The sequence below is a fragment of the Primulina tabacum genome, chromosome 5, assembly GCF_025594145.1.
Source record: "Primulina tabacum isolate GXHZ01 chromosome 5, ASM2559414v2, whole genome shotgun sequence".
Lineage (NCBI taxonomy): Eukaryota > Viridiplantae > Streptophyta > Magnoliopsida > Lamiales > Gesneriaceae > Primulina > Primulina tabacum.
In genome coordinates, this window is record NC_134554.1 from 6,485,234 (window position 1) to 6,499,036 (window position 13,803).

At 31.9% G+C, this 13,803-nt stretch overlaps 1 protein-coding gene across 1 annotated transcript; it reads left to right on the forward strand.

Moving 5' to 3' along the window:
* Nucleotides 1-5,908: 5,908 nt before the first annotated feature.
* LOC142547826 (fra a 1-associated protein-like) lies at nt 5,909-7,179 on the forward strand. Its single transcript, XM_075656296.1, has 2 exons — nt 5,909-6,003; nt 6,801-7,179. Exons 1-2 carry the CDS (start codon nt 5,909-5,911, stop codon nt 7,177-7,179), a joined length of 474 nt encoding a protein of 157 aa, XP_075512411.1.
* Nucleotides 7,180-13,803: the final 6,624 nt, after the last annotated feature.

Genomic DNA, 13,803 nt, shown 5'->3' on the forward strand with positions numbered 1-13,803 from the left:
TCGGAAACATCACATGTTGAAAGAGACGTGGCATGTCAGCTCGGGCTTTTGTCTGGCTTTTCTGGTTGGACAAACCTTGTATAACCAAATGCTAATATTATAAAATCTTGCTCCTCGACTGCTATGTTAGCCGCGGAAAATCCATTCGCCTTGGTCAATCTTGTCTATTTCCTCAAAACCAGATAACTGCGGCAAGGTTAGTTTTTTTTTTTCCAAAGAAAATTTCCAACTTGGATAGCTTGATCTACATAAGGGAGGATATGATGAAAACATGACAAAAATCAAATCAATTTTCTTTATTTAAACCAGATTTATAAATAAAATAATATAATCTATACTTTTGATATATATATATATATATATATATAGAGTTTGGCCGAGGATTGAGATTTGTGAAATAAGAATTGCTTTGGACGATTTTTTTTATAAAACAATTTGATTTCTTTGTGTCTTCTAATAACTAATATATAGTTACGACCGTGTTTTTGTTACATTATTAGATTTATTGTTCGTAAAACTCAAATAGTTGTCTAGTGTCAATTCTTCGTGATAGATCTGTTTGGTTGGCAGACCTGATTTTGTCGAATCGTGGTAGCACAAAGTCTACAATTGAGCTCATGATAAGAAAAACCGATGTATTATCTTTGTCGTGTGATAATCTATGTTCATGTATTTGATTTATTATTATTATCATTATTATTATTGTATGCATGTTTTATTCATATTCGTACGCTTTTGTTTGGTACAAATTAAATTGCATCACTTTTTAACTTTTTTAACCTAATCATCAGTACAAACTAAATTTTAGTAAATTCAATTGGTAATACGATAAAAAAAAATCCGCGAATTGGGTTCTTACCGGTAATACAAGTGACACGCCAAAAAGACTCAAATTGGAAAAACACATTTATGGTCCTCAGATCAATGGATAGCATTAAATACGTTACCAAATAAGTAAATTTTCATCCCATATTAGGACAAGCAAAAACTTTGTTTAAAGTTGGAGGAAATTACAATTTATATGGTACATATTTGTGTTCTTGTCGAGTGTATTGTTAAATTTAAGTATAAGTTCACTATTTTTATTTACGTTACACTCATGTGTGCGTACAACATCAATTCTCGCGAGAAAAATAAATAAAATTGTTTAAATTTGAAAGATACATAACTCAAACTGAAATTTGTCAGCGTAGATGATCAAAATTGTATATAGACAAATATACAAAACCATTATTGTGATTTTTCCCAAAGTTTAGAACAATATGTTCCATCCACGTATGTATAGTTGAAATGTATGTGAATTGCATATTACTGTGCCGACCTAAACTATCGAAAGCGATTTAAATGGAAAACGTCCATAATTATGCTATTCATCGCAATTTTACTCATTGTAGTTCGCTTGGTAGATGCTAATTATATGAATAATGTCTTCATCCACTCAAAACATGTTACGCGTGCTAAGTGAATGAATCAGTGTTTGCTCATTTAAGATATGCTAAATGGATAAACACAATATGTTTATATACATTATTTGAGACTGAAATCCAATTTCGCAATATTAAATTTTAATATATCATACTTATATATATATATATATATAAATTTTATATTTGATTTTTTCTTCTTGTTAGCCAACATAATATGCAATATAAATTGCTAGGTATAGCAAATGAACAGATAAATTAATACACTACAGTAAACAAATGAAATTCAAAAGTAAATCAGTACAGATTTGTGTTATGGTAGTTAACCAATGACACTGATCTTGCTGCATAAACTCTAACACTAGAAACAACAAGAGGAACATGAAAAAAGAAATGCAGAAGACTATTACGGAACGAAAGTACAATTTTCTTAAAATATGTACGTCTCTTCCCGTTGATGCTATGAGGATTATGTTGGACATTTGTTTCTCATAATACAACAGTAAAACCAGTATAATCTGAGCTTATATTATCTCAAATTAATCAATATTTCTGAATATGATCGATTATGATATTTTATATGAGTTTTTCCATTTTTCTAGATTGCAACATTTTCATAGAAATTTTGAAATTAAATAAAAAAATATGATTTGGGATAAAGGATATTTAGTATATATTCTCAAAAATCAAAGATAGAAAACATCATGACGAGACACAAAAACTCATGTGAGACGGTTTCAAGAATCATTTATGTAAAACAAACCCAATTTATGAAAAAAATTATTTTTATGTCAAAAGTATTGTTTCATTATAATTATGAATGAGGTCAACTCATCTCACAATTTTTTACTGCATGGATGAGAGTAAAGACGGAGTAATTTTGAATTTGAGTTATTATAATTGAACCAATCAATCATTCCCTTTTACAGAAAATTTATACTAAAAAAGACACGATAGAGTGAATATATATTTGTCACGTTATATCGTATTCGTTATCTATTTATTCTAATTAAGGATAAAACGAATGTTATATATTTTTTTTTTGAAATGAAAACGAATGTTATATTAAAGAGTCAGAATTGACAATATTTATTTGTATAAAGATTAAAAAAAAAAAAAAATTGGTTATCATCTACTTTTCTAGAATCCATTTTTAGATTAAAGTTTATTTCTTTATTTTTTTTGGCGGTTCATATTTTTGAAATGTGTATACTTACAATAATGAGCTTAGACCGTGAAAATGAAATTACATATTTTTTTAAAAATATATTTGGCAAGACGAATGGCGATATTCCATCAGTTTTAATCAAATGAAATGGACATGTATCTAAATTACCTAGGAAACTGAGTTGCAAGAGTTTGATTTGCGCTAGCTTTATCCAATTATTTAAATTGGTTAAATGGAGTTTACGTCTAGTAAATAACTTCCAATATACATTCGGAAATGTGAACAAAGGAGTTGATGCCAAGTAAATGTGGTGGCAAAAATGAAGAGGTATAAACAAGAAAAGGAGCTGTAACGACCCAGACCAAATATCCGATTTGCAAGTAAGTGCATTTTGGTTATAAGCAAGTGACATTTATTATATTTTAGCATGAACGATCAAGTGAGAAAGAATGAACCTAAATCCAAATAAAGCTCACAAAGTAACAATCTGAAGGCTTTCTAGTCAGGGGGAGTTAGTAAATTGTAGCAGATGAAAAGTGTTGAGCAAATATAACTGGACATTGTCGGCAAGAAACGAAGCACGAGAAAAGGTTGTTCATGTCCGAAGTGATTGCAGCAAGAACAACCGAATAACAATAATAAAAAACCGGAGAACATGTGAAGGCACCATGATGAAAATCTCGGGTTTAGCTGCGATGAGTCACGATTAGGAAATTTTGTGAGCGATTTGGCTCATAGTTAGTAGAAAGAAGTGAAGAATGACTAAAATCAAGGATTTCTGCAACATAAAGACAAACAATTATAACGTCTGGGTTTCTGCAAATCAAGGATTTCTGCAAATCTTTCCAATATTTTTGCAGGGATTTAATTCCAATTTGGATTTTTCCTTGTGCAAATACGTACCTCAAAATCTTTCCAATTGGGGAACGGGACCCCATTACACCCGGCGGCTGGGTTTCATATCACTCCAAAAAGCGTTAAAAGCGTCATGTTGGAAAAACAATCCTAATCTCAATTAAAGGAAAATAAAATAGATAAGGTTAAATTTGTGAATATATACTAAAAATATTTATATATAATCTACCACCATATAATAACTATTACGAGTCAGAGAAACCATTTCGTAACAGGCAAAAACTTGTGTGACACGGTCTCATGGGTCATATTTGTGAGACGGATCTCTTATTTGGGTCATCCATGAAAAAATATTACTTTTTATGCTAAGAATATTAATTTTTATTGTGAATATGAGTAGGGTTGACCCGTCTCACAAATTAAGATTCGTGAGACGATCTCACATGAGACCCACTCTTCGTAACAATTCTTTCCAAATTTATATAAATCTGTATTTTCCTCAGTGATATTTAATTATCAAGATTAACAATCCAAAGAAACAAAACAAATGAAAAATACCAGATAATATTCTGAAAAAAAAGATATTGTTGTTCTTAATTCCTACAAGTTCAAATCCCTAAATAAGATCACTAAAAACAATTTCCAAAATAAAATATAATATGTCAAAATAGAGCAGATTGGTGCAAGGATCTTCCTTTCTTGTAATTTGACTTGAAACAAGCTTGCCTTAGTTTCTTGGTTCTCTCGGTCAACTCCAAAGTCAAAGACTTGCATCCCCATGTATGACAACTTTCACGACCTTATTTTCAGTTGAATTTCGCGACTCTTCACTTAAAACTGGATTGGAACTATTGGATTCGTTCTTGTTCATGTTCTCATAAGAAATATGATTGTGCTCGAATTGATCGATAAAATTGTTATTGGACGTATGTGTACAAAGTATCGGAATCAAAATTAAAATCATGGTCAGTTGATGATAAATCAAGATCCCACGATGCAAATCACTAGAAAACATTTAGCTTAATCTGAAAAGAATTGTTATTAATTATCTAAAAAAAGTCCCTCGGGAAAGAAGTTAAGAAGATGGTTGGTGGGGCGCCTGAATTTCATTTCAAAATTATAATTTTGATATGTATACATGCATCACCGCTTATTCTGATTTAGTTTATCCATTATTCATGATTTACATTACAATAGAGAAATGAGCTAAGGGGAAATTAATTTTTGGTTTCGAGAGCGATCCACCAAGAGACGACAATGCATCGGAGAGGCGGGTGAAATTGTGGGATTACAAGAGAGAATGGATACTGAAAATCTTTGATACCTATTAATCCTTCAAATTGTCCCATGCAAACACCGAGCAGCGATATATATATATATATATATATGTATGTATATATATATATATATATATAATTTAAAGAAAATTGCTTTAAAAAAATTTACGAAGTAATTCAAACATTTGATTTGCATAGATATGCCTATGTCAGGTTATCCAGATACATACATGTATGGAAAATATTTCAAATGAATATTTAACGTACACATAAGACCAATGCTTTTCAGTCTGGTTTTGTGGGTAGCCCATAGTTTGTGTAAACCACCATGTGGGAGATCCATGAAATTGAAATTTTTTGGGTGAATTTGTGGAGAAGCCTTAGAGAAGTGGAGTCAACTTGGTGAAACTGTGACTTTTTGAAGTTCCTTAAAGAAACTAACTTTGTGTCTATCGATCAAAATGTTTTCATCAGAGGATTGTTTCTTCTGCATGGGGACATGTTCAATACTCCTTGAATTCCAAGCACGAGGGCTCCTTCTGGTGTACACAAATGTTTGAGGGCAATTGCTGATGCTATCCTGTTGTATTTGACTCGGACATAGGATACAGTGGTTCCTTGCTGATTTTGGGGGGAAAACTGAAAATATAAAAAATAGGGAAATTATTGTACAGAGCACCATTTAGGCCTTTAAGTTATGGAACACCACTATTTTATTGTTTTTTCCCCATCGCCCCAAAATGTCTAAAATTTCTCAAAGTAGCCTGATCATATATGTTAGTAGATCTCCAACCCGTCTATCATGGAAAGATCCATGAACTGAACATAGTTAATCAAATTGATGGTTTTATTAAACTTAATAGCTATTGTTGTTTTAGTTATTATGGATTGATTTTAGTTTTTTTTACCTTTACAAAACATATCTTGTATTTTTTCTTAATCCATTGCGTGGTTAATTGCTCGGAAGAAGGAATTTTATGAAGTTCATTTATATTTTATGTTTTAGATTTTTCTTATCTTGCATCCCTATTTTCTTTCAAATTCTCGCAAATTTGGGGGTGTGATTGTTCTATGCATGTTTACCACTAGCGCTTAATGTTAACAACCTGAATATGTGTAATGATTTGAAATATGATTTTGTCATTCAAATTTGTAAATGAGTGAAATTGGTGTATAAAAGTTTGATGGCATTTCATGAAGTGTCTACAATTTCCTGCCTTGACAGTGCTATTATAATTGACTCGGAATTTTCAGCTAATGTGGAAAAGGTGATGTCAGGGTCATTTTATATTTTGTAATGTCAATTTTCCTTTAAATTGAATTGAATAATCTAACAAGGGCACTGGTGATATGCGTCAAATTGTTTTTCTATAGAAGAAAACAATTGAATGCTTGGTGCAAGAGTTGTTTTCTTCTTCAGTTTATTGAAAGATGTGGAGAATTATGATTGCCCGCAGTCATATCGAGTTTGAGATTGCAGCCATGGTGATGAAGACCAAACTGCATGATATTGTCTGCTTTTTGATATCCCAGCTTCGTGATAAATATGCAAACCAACATGTTTCCTACAGCATTTTTATCTTTTTTTTTGGTCAAATTTTTTGCACTCTATGTGCTTAGGATTCATAAAGACCGTGGGCTTTTTTGGTTTATCACTGGGAGTTTTGTGGAAATATTGAAAGTACATGGTGGTTGTTTTGTTTTTAGGAAATTGAATTATTATTGTAAATATTGAATCAGGACTGAAATTATTTTAGAATATTTTATTTTGTTATAATATATTATTTTTTGGAACGTGACTAAAAATTTAGTGAGTATTGATTGTGTGGAAAGATGTGAAAAGTGGAAAAATTTCTTCTTGGAAAAGAGAAGGAAAATGAATGACGATGTTTATTTTTGCTCTGGGATGAAAAATTGTTTCTCCGAAACAACGCCCATTCTTTTATGCAGTTGGATCTGTTTTCAGGTTCTAATCCAAACATAATATCAAAACTTTGAACTGCGATGTGCGAACCTTGTCATATGTTGATCTTGTCGTATGTTGACGTATTAGTTATATGTTTTCTTTTTACTCAGGCCCAGTGAGGTGGTTGAATCTATCGAAGAATATGTTGAGGAAGATGTCGCGGACAAAATGGCTAAAGGGTCATTCTCTTTGGACTCAGCAGATCCCAGACCTCCATCGGGCTCTTATTTCCCTGGGCTACGTGGTGATATTGAAGCCATTGAACGTAGTTTCTTTGGGGGTTTTGGTCGATTTTTCGAGGCAGCTGAAGAAATGAAGAATGGGTTCTTCAATTCAGTTGGGTTTCCTCCGATATATGACGGTGATTCTTCATCATCATCTTGCAAGAAGCATGGAATTCATATTGAGCGCCATCCTCGCACCATAGCTCAACCCAAGAAAACTTCTGATGAAGAGATCGATCTCTCTGGTTTAGCGAACGAAGTTTGAAACCTGGTTATGTGGAGACCTTTTAGTTCATGTCGTATATAATAAATTCGAGCCCTATTCTTGAGTTGCATTTGGAGGGGACATGGATTTGAAATCGATTAATTTGGATATAGTTTTAACACTAACAACAAAGCAATACATGAAATATAAAATTCATATTTCTTTACATATTAATTACAAAAAATTTCAAATGTCTCAATCATTTGCATTCATCTTAATTGACATGAAACATTATATAAACATGAAAATAGTGAGTTTAAAGTTTATGATATTGTTTCTTTTTTTTAATTACAAAAATATATTTGAATATATTTCAAATTGTGAAATACTTCTATCCAAATGTGACTTTAGTATTCTTACAGAAAATGAGATAATTTTCTCATAGCTTACTGTGGAAGAGTGTTTTTTGTGGGCATTGTAATTTTTTTTTATTTTCTAATTGGACATGAAATGGAGCTAGTTTTTGAAGTGAGTTGTGGCAATGCTTGTAAATAAGGTTAGGAGTCGAGTATATGAGTTTTTTTTTTTTTTTTTTGGGGATAAAATCCAGTGCAAACAATGATATATTAGTTTATTACTAATTTTTGTTTTGTCCAATAAAAGATTAAAGTTAAAAATCATTATATACACACACACACTTATTGATAAAATCCAATGCAAACAATGAATACATTAGTTTATTACTAATTTTTGTTTTGTCCAATAAATTATTAAAGTTAAAAATAAATATATATATATATATAATTATTTTAACATATATATACACACACACTTATGATTTCTATATTATTATTATTATTATATTATTAAGTTTGAGATCCTAATAACTTTTGGTGTCATAATCTGTTTTAATAATTTATATATATTAATAAAGTGTTAAAATTTTAATGTAGGTCGCATGTAACTTAGCGGATAGAATTTTTATTTCTTAAACATCAAGTGGTATACTTCAGTCTTTTTTCCCCTTTATTTTATTTATTTTTTTATTTAATATATCAAACTTACAATATAATCTATCTCTATTTATTGTAATTATATTTTAATCATCATTTAAATATAAATTAAATAAATTATACAAAATACGGTACAGTGCATTAAGTATATATTATACATAATTTCTCTATCATATTCACAAAGCCAAATGGTGTATTAAACTATTAATAGTCGCACAGTGAACCAAAAGAGGAAGAAAAAATAGTCTTATACATAATTTTCAAATTTTATTTCTCACTGACCACACGTTTTGCACGAGGATTAAAGACCCCATGACCTTAAATAACACTAAAAGATGATACCATTTATCTGTATATTTATCATATACACATATGATCATCATGAGCATGAAGTGGAGCACTAGCTAAGAGCCCTCTCCTGTCATAAAAAGTTTCGATATATTACACACAACTAGGTTTCATTCCATGCCAAAATGAGGTTAAAAAAAACGTGTTTTTCTGCACCACTTTGTCGCACTAACGAAAAATCAACCATATACTAATTATTATTATTATTATTATTATTATTGTACTTATTTTCCACCAAGCTCTCGAGTAAATTGAGTCTTAATAATTGGATCGCCAAGGTAGGTAAGATACATACATAGCGAAGAGACTCGACCACTCGGTGTGGACCAAATTATGAATCATGAATGAAGGCATTGAAATTTCAAGGTTTGCATCAAATCGAAGCACCTTTCACCATCACAGTCAAGTGTCCAATTTGTAAACTAATACACATCCTTGAATAATCGTTTGTTCACGTTCATCAAATGTTAAAAGATGATATTTTGTAGAAGATTTAATGCCTATATGGTTCTCCCAGGCATAGAATAGAAGATTAAACATGTCGATGAAAGTAAAATGGAGCAAAACGTGATATTTATGGATGTATTTGATAAATTTTTTTCTCGTCGAATCGAGAAAGTAAAATGATATATCTACATAAAAAAAATTTGGAATGTGTCAGAGATATCTATAATCAATATTTTCTTCGATCTAAGCTACAACTTGCACTTCACATATCATGGATCATGGATGGGGTTGTACACAAATCAAGTAGGTCGCGATCCTTTCGAGCCGACTCAATTAATAACACGTGAGTTGTATATATAGTCTTTGACAATCCTCCCCTCTTGAGCTAGCTTTTGGGGTTAAGTTATGTCCAAGTTCCATTCTTTAACATAAATAATATATAAATATGCCCATCAACGTTAATCTCTTTCTAAATAAAAATTTAAATGAGACGCTTACTCAAAAGTATGAAATGCTCCGAAAATTAAATTGAGCCTTGCGGATTCTCGAATACAAGTACAAATCATTTTGGCAACAATTTTGAATGGTAACAATTGGATTATTACGACAAATACTAAATGGGTTAGCGGGTCATCTTAAGGATTGACCCGACCTAAATAATTCAAATCCATTTTTTTAATATCTGGAGAGGAATTCAAAGACTTTTTTTGTCAATAATTCAAATACATTTATTGGGTGAGCCGTTTTTCCAATTTTTTTGAAGGGAGAGTGGTTTGTTTGTATCCCATCATGACTTTCATTTTAACTCCTTATTTTCAAAGGATGATTGATGTTAAATTGTTAATAGATATGTCAATGGGGCGGGTATGGGGCGGGTTTGGCTAAACCCAAGACCCTCCCCATGAAAAAATTTTGACCCATTACCCGCCCCTCCCCGGTTAAATATTCTTCAGACCCGCCCCACGTCGAATACGAAACGGGGTCTTGTAGACCCATGAGACCCGTGAGACCCGAATTTGTTTAAAATAAAAAAATAATCTTTCTTCTCACATAACTTAATTATGAAACAGACAAACCTCTAAATACAATATTGTGGAAAATTAATTCATGTTTTCGACCACATTTAATAATAACAAACAAAGTATTTTCACGACATAAAGACTTACATAAAAAAAGAGTTACTAGCTCTCCAAAAAAATCTTGACATCCACAAAAATAAGTCATAACATAATTTAAACAGATCAATATAAAATCAGCGAGTAGGCAATATTTCAGACACATTCTTCGGGATCATTTTCCTCTTCATCAAGAATGGTGGGACAAGTTGGTAAACTACTTGAAGAATTAACTACAAAATTAAATAGAGAAAGTACATTAAAAAAATAAAACTGTAATTTCAAATTGTAAAAAAATTAATTTAAAGAGAGAAAATACAGTAAAAAATTAAAATGAATATACAATAACAAAATAAAACTGTGATTTATTTACCTTTCACTTCACCCCACAACCATCTTCGCGAGCACATAAATGCCTCCAAAGTTGTTGGATCAAGTCTACTAAGATGGGGATCAACTATTCTTCGACTATTGCTAAAAACAGATTCAAATGCAACAGTTGACATAGGAATAGCTAAGATCGTTATGGTTGAGGTGAGTTACTAAAAAAATGAAAATTAATAAAATTAAAATCCTATAATATTTATATCCACATATATGGGGCGTGTATGAGGCGGGTATTATAAGACCTATGACCCGCCCCATATCTGGACGGGTTTGAAAAATTGGACACGAGACCCGCCCCATGACCCATTTAGTATACCCAAACCCACCCCATACACACGGGTCCAATGCGGGTCTGGGTAAAACCCGGACCCACTGACATCCCTAATTGTTAATGATACTTTGAAATATTTATATTGAAATTATCAAATATAAAGAATGATTTTCTGTTCAATCTAAAATTATCCTCATTTTATAAACTTTGATGAGATTTTTAAACACATTTCGTATCCTCTGGGAAGGAAATATAGTTAGAAAACTCAAGAATGTTTGGAAAAATTGCATATTTTCTAAAGAGTAGGTCTCTTATGAGACGGTCTCACGAATCTTTATCTGTGAGACGGGTCAATCATACCGATATTCACAATAAAAAAGTAATACTTTTAACATAAAAAGTAATATTTTTTCATGGATGACCCAAATAAGAGATCTGTCTCACAAAATACGACCTGTGAGACCATCTCACACAAGTTTTTGTCTTTTCTAAATACCATAAAGTAAATCACTTATAATACGTACCATGACAAGAAAATATATCATCGATGATCGTAATAAATATTGTGATAAACTGAATTATTATTTTGGCGCTATAAAATTTGATATGTGCAATAAGTGATGGTATATAATTATGATCACAATAGAGAATTTCAACACAAATAATGAGATATATAAAAACATAGTAATTCAACTATTCCCATTTTTGAAGGATGTGGTTTTTCTATCCATAACTCCCACTTTAGTTTCATATTTCAAAAGAAGGCCAAAACTTGTGTGAGACGGTCTCACGGGTCGTATTTGTGAGACGGATCTCTTATTTGGGTCATCCATGAAAAAGTATTACTTTTTATGCTAAGAGTATTACTTTTTATTGTGAATATGGGTAGGGTTGACCCGTCTCACAGATTAAGATCCGTGAGACGGTCTCACATGAGACCTACTTCAAAAGAATTAGAATACCATTAAGATCAGCATAAAAAATATTTATTATTATTTTAGATTAGAAAAAAGTTAGTGATTCAAATATAAAATCTTATTTTAAAATCTGATTTTTTAGTCTTAAATTTGTTATATAATAGTTATAGTTAGTGGATGAATATTAGCCAGCGTAGTCCGAGTACAGCGACACTTGATGATGATAGTATCGCACGGGCTCCGGCCGGCTGCCGATAATTGTTGGAGGTTTACATATATTAATTAAATCTCAACTAGCTTTAATTAATCCATAGCGGACTTATTCATGTTCCTAATTTATTTGTTTCTTGTTTAAACCAAGACTATTTCAGAAACTTCATCGGTCAAAATTAATCTTTTTTTAAAGAAAATTTATACATGATTTTTTATGACGTGAGAACTCACAGACTCAATGAGTAAATTTTAGACTAACGCAGTAGCTTGTAAACTACGTTAACTACACAAACCAAACTTTGTAAACTTTGTGTGACAAGCTAACCTGATAAGGTGTTTGTAGGATAATCAAATTTCTGATCATTGATCAATCGTTTACCTACTCAATCAACTCGAACACTATAATCAACAATTTATGAATTATTTATAGTAAAAGAAACGGCTCTATATGTGAGGCCCGAGGCCGAAGAGGGTGGGGGGTGATCGCCGGTGCCATGAGGTTGCACAGACAATGAGCGGCTCCTGGCAAGCTTCTAGGCAGAGGGAACGTGAATGAACTTATATTACACCGGAAGGAGAGGGATTCTGAAACTATTCAGGTATGAGACTGTGCAATTGAGAAGATCTTAATAGATTTGATATGTACTACTCATATCAATAAGGTGCATCTTCTTTTCAGTAGCTCATCACATAAGAATTCTAAAGTTAAGCGTGCTTGACTTGGGGCAATTTTGTGATGGGTGATCTCCTGGGAAGTTTCTCAGGGTGCGTGTGAGCGAGGACATAAGCACGCTGGAAATGCCCATCTTGATACAGTGAGGACAGTCGTCTAAGCACGCTGGAAAGGCACATCTTGATACAGTGAGGACAGTCGTCGAATCTGGGGCGTTACAAGTGGTATCAGAGCCTACATCTCCGAGTACGGTGTGGTTCGAGGACGAACCAAGAGGAAGCTAGTGGGCATGTGAGGCCCGGGGCCGAAGAGGGCAGGAGGTGATCGCCGGTGCCATGAGGTTGCACGGACAATGAACGGCTCCTGTCAGGCTTCTAGGCGGAGGGAACAATCTTACACCAGAAGGATATGGATTTTGAATATGTTCATGTATGGACTGTGCAGTTGAGGAGTGCTTAATAGATTTGATATGTACTACTCATATAAAGAAGATGCATCTTCTTTTCAGTAGCTCATCACATAAGAACTCTAAAGTTAAGCGTGCTTGACTTTGGGGCAATTTTGGGATGGGTGACCTCCTGGAAATTTCACATTGTACGTGTGAGTGAGTACATAAGCATGCTGGAAAGACACATTTTGATGCAATGAGGACAATCGTCGAATCTGAGGCGTTACACTATCCATATGTCATTTGTTCCAATATCGCCTAAAAATCACTAGCGAATGATAGAGAATTTTCGAAGTTTTTTCAACCAAGTCCATTCGATGCTTAAATTAGTAAGAAGATCGAAGAAGAATCAGGGAAAAAATATATATATGAAACCTAAAAAGTATCTGAAGTACTATTAACAAAACTTGTTTTTATTTAATGTTTTATGTAAAGTTATAACATTAGCACACAATAGGTATATAATTTTTTTTATACTTTTCTTGAAATATTTTTTAAATAAATAATTAGAATAATTATTCAGATAATATATTGCTTATTACTTTATAATGTAGTTTTTTATATTATACGTGAGTAAAATTCAAAACTATAAAGATAAAATATTTTATCTATTTTAAAATTTAGGAAATTGTATGAGGTACAATAATTTACAAAAAACAGAATTATTTTTATATTTTTTATTACATAAAAATGATTATTTTTGTAAATTGGTATTTTAAATTTAAAAAAATAGCTACTATCAACACTCTATACTTTAAAACGTAGTAAAATGTTGGGACGTAGGTGGCTTCTTTTGTTGGTTATGAGAGATCCCAAAATTTAGGGAATATTATAGTTGAATGTCAAGATATG

Coding starts and splice junctions, on each gene's coding strand:
- LOC142547826 (XM_075656296.1), top strand. CDS start 5,909: ATGGCATTTCATGAAGTGTCTACAATTTCCTGCCTTGACAGTGCTATT. Junction 6,004..6,800: donor GTGGAAAAGGTGATGTCAGG/GTCATTTTATAT, acceptor CTTTTTACTCAG/GCCCAGTGAGGTGGTTGAAT.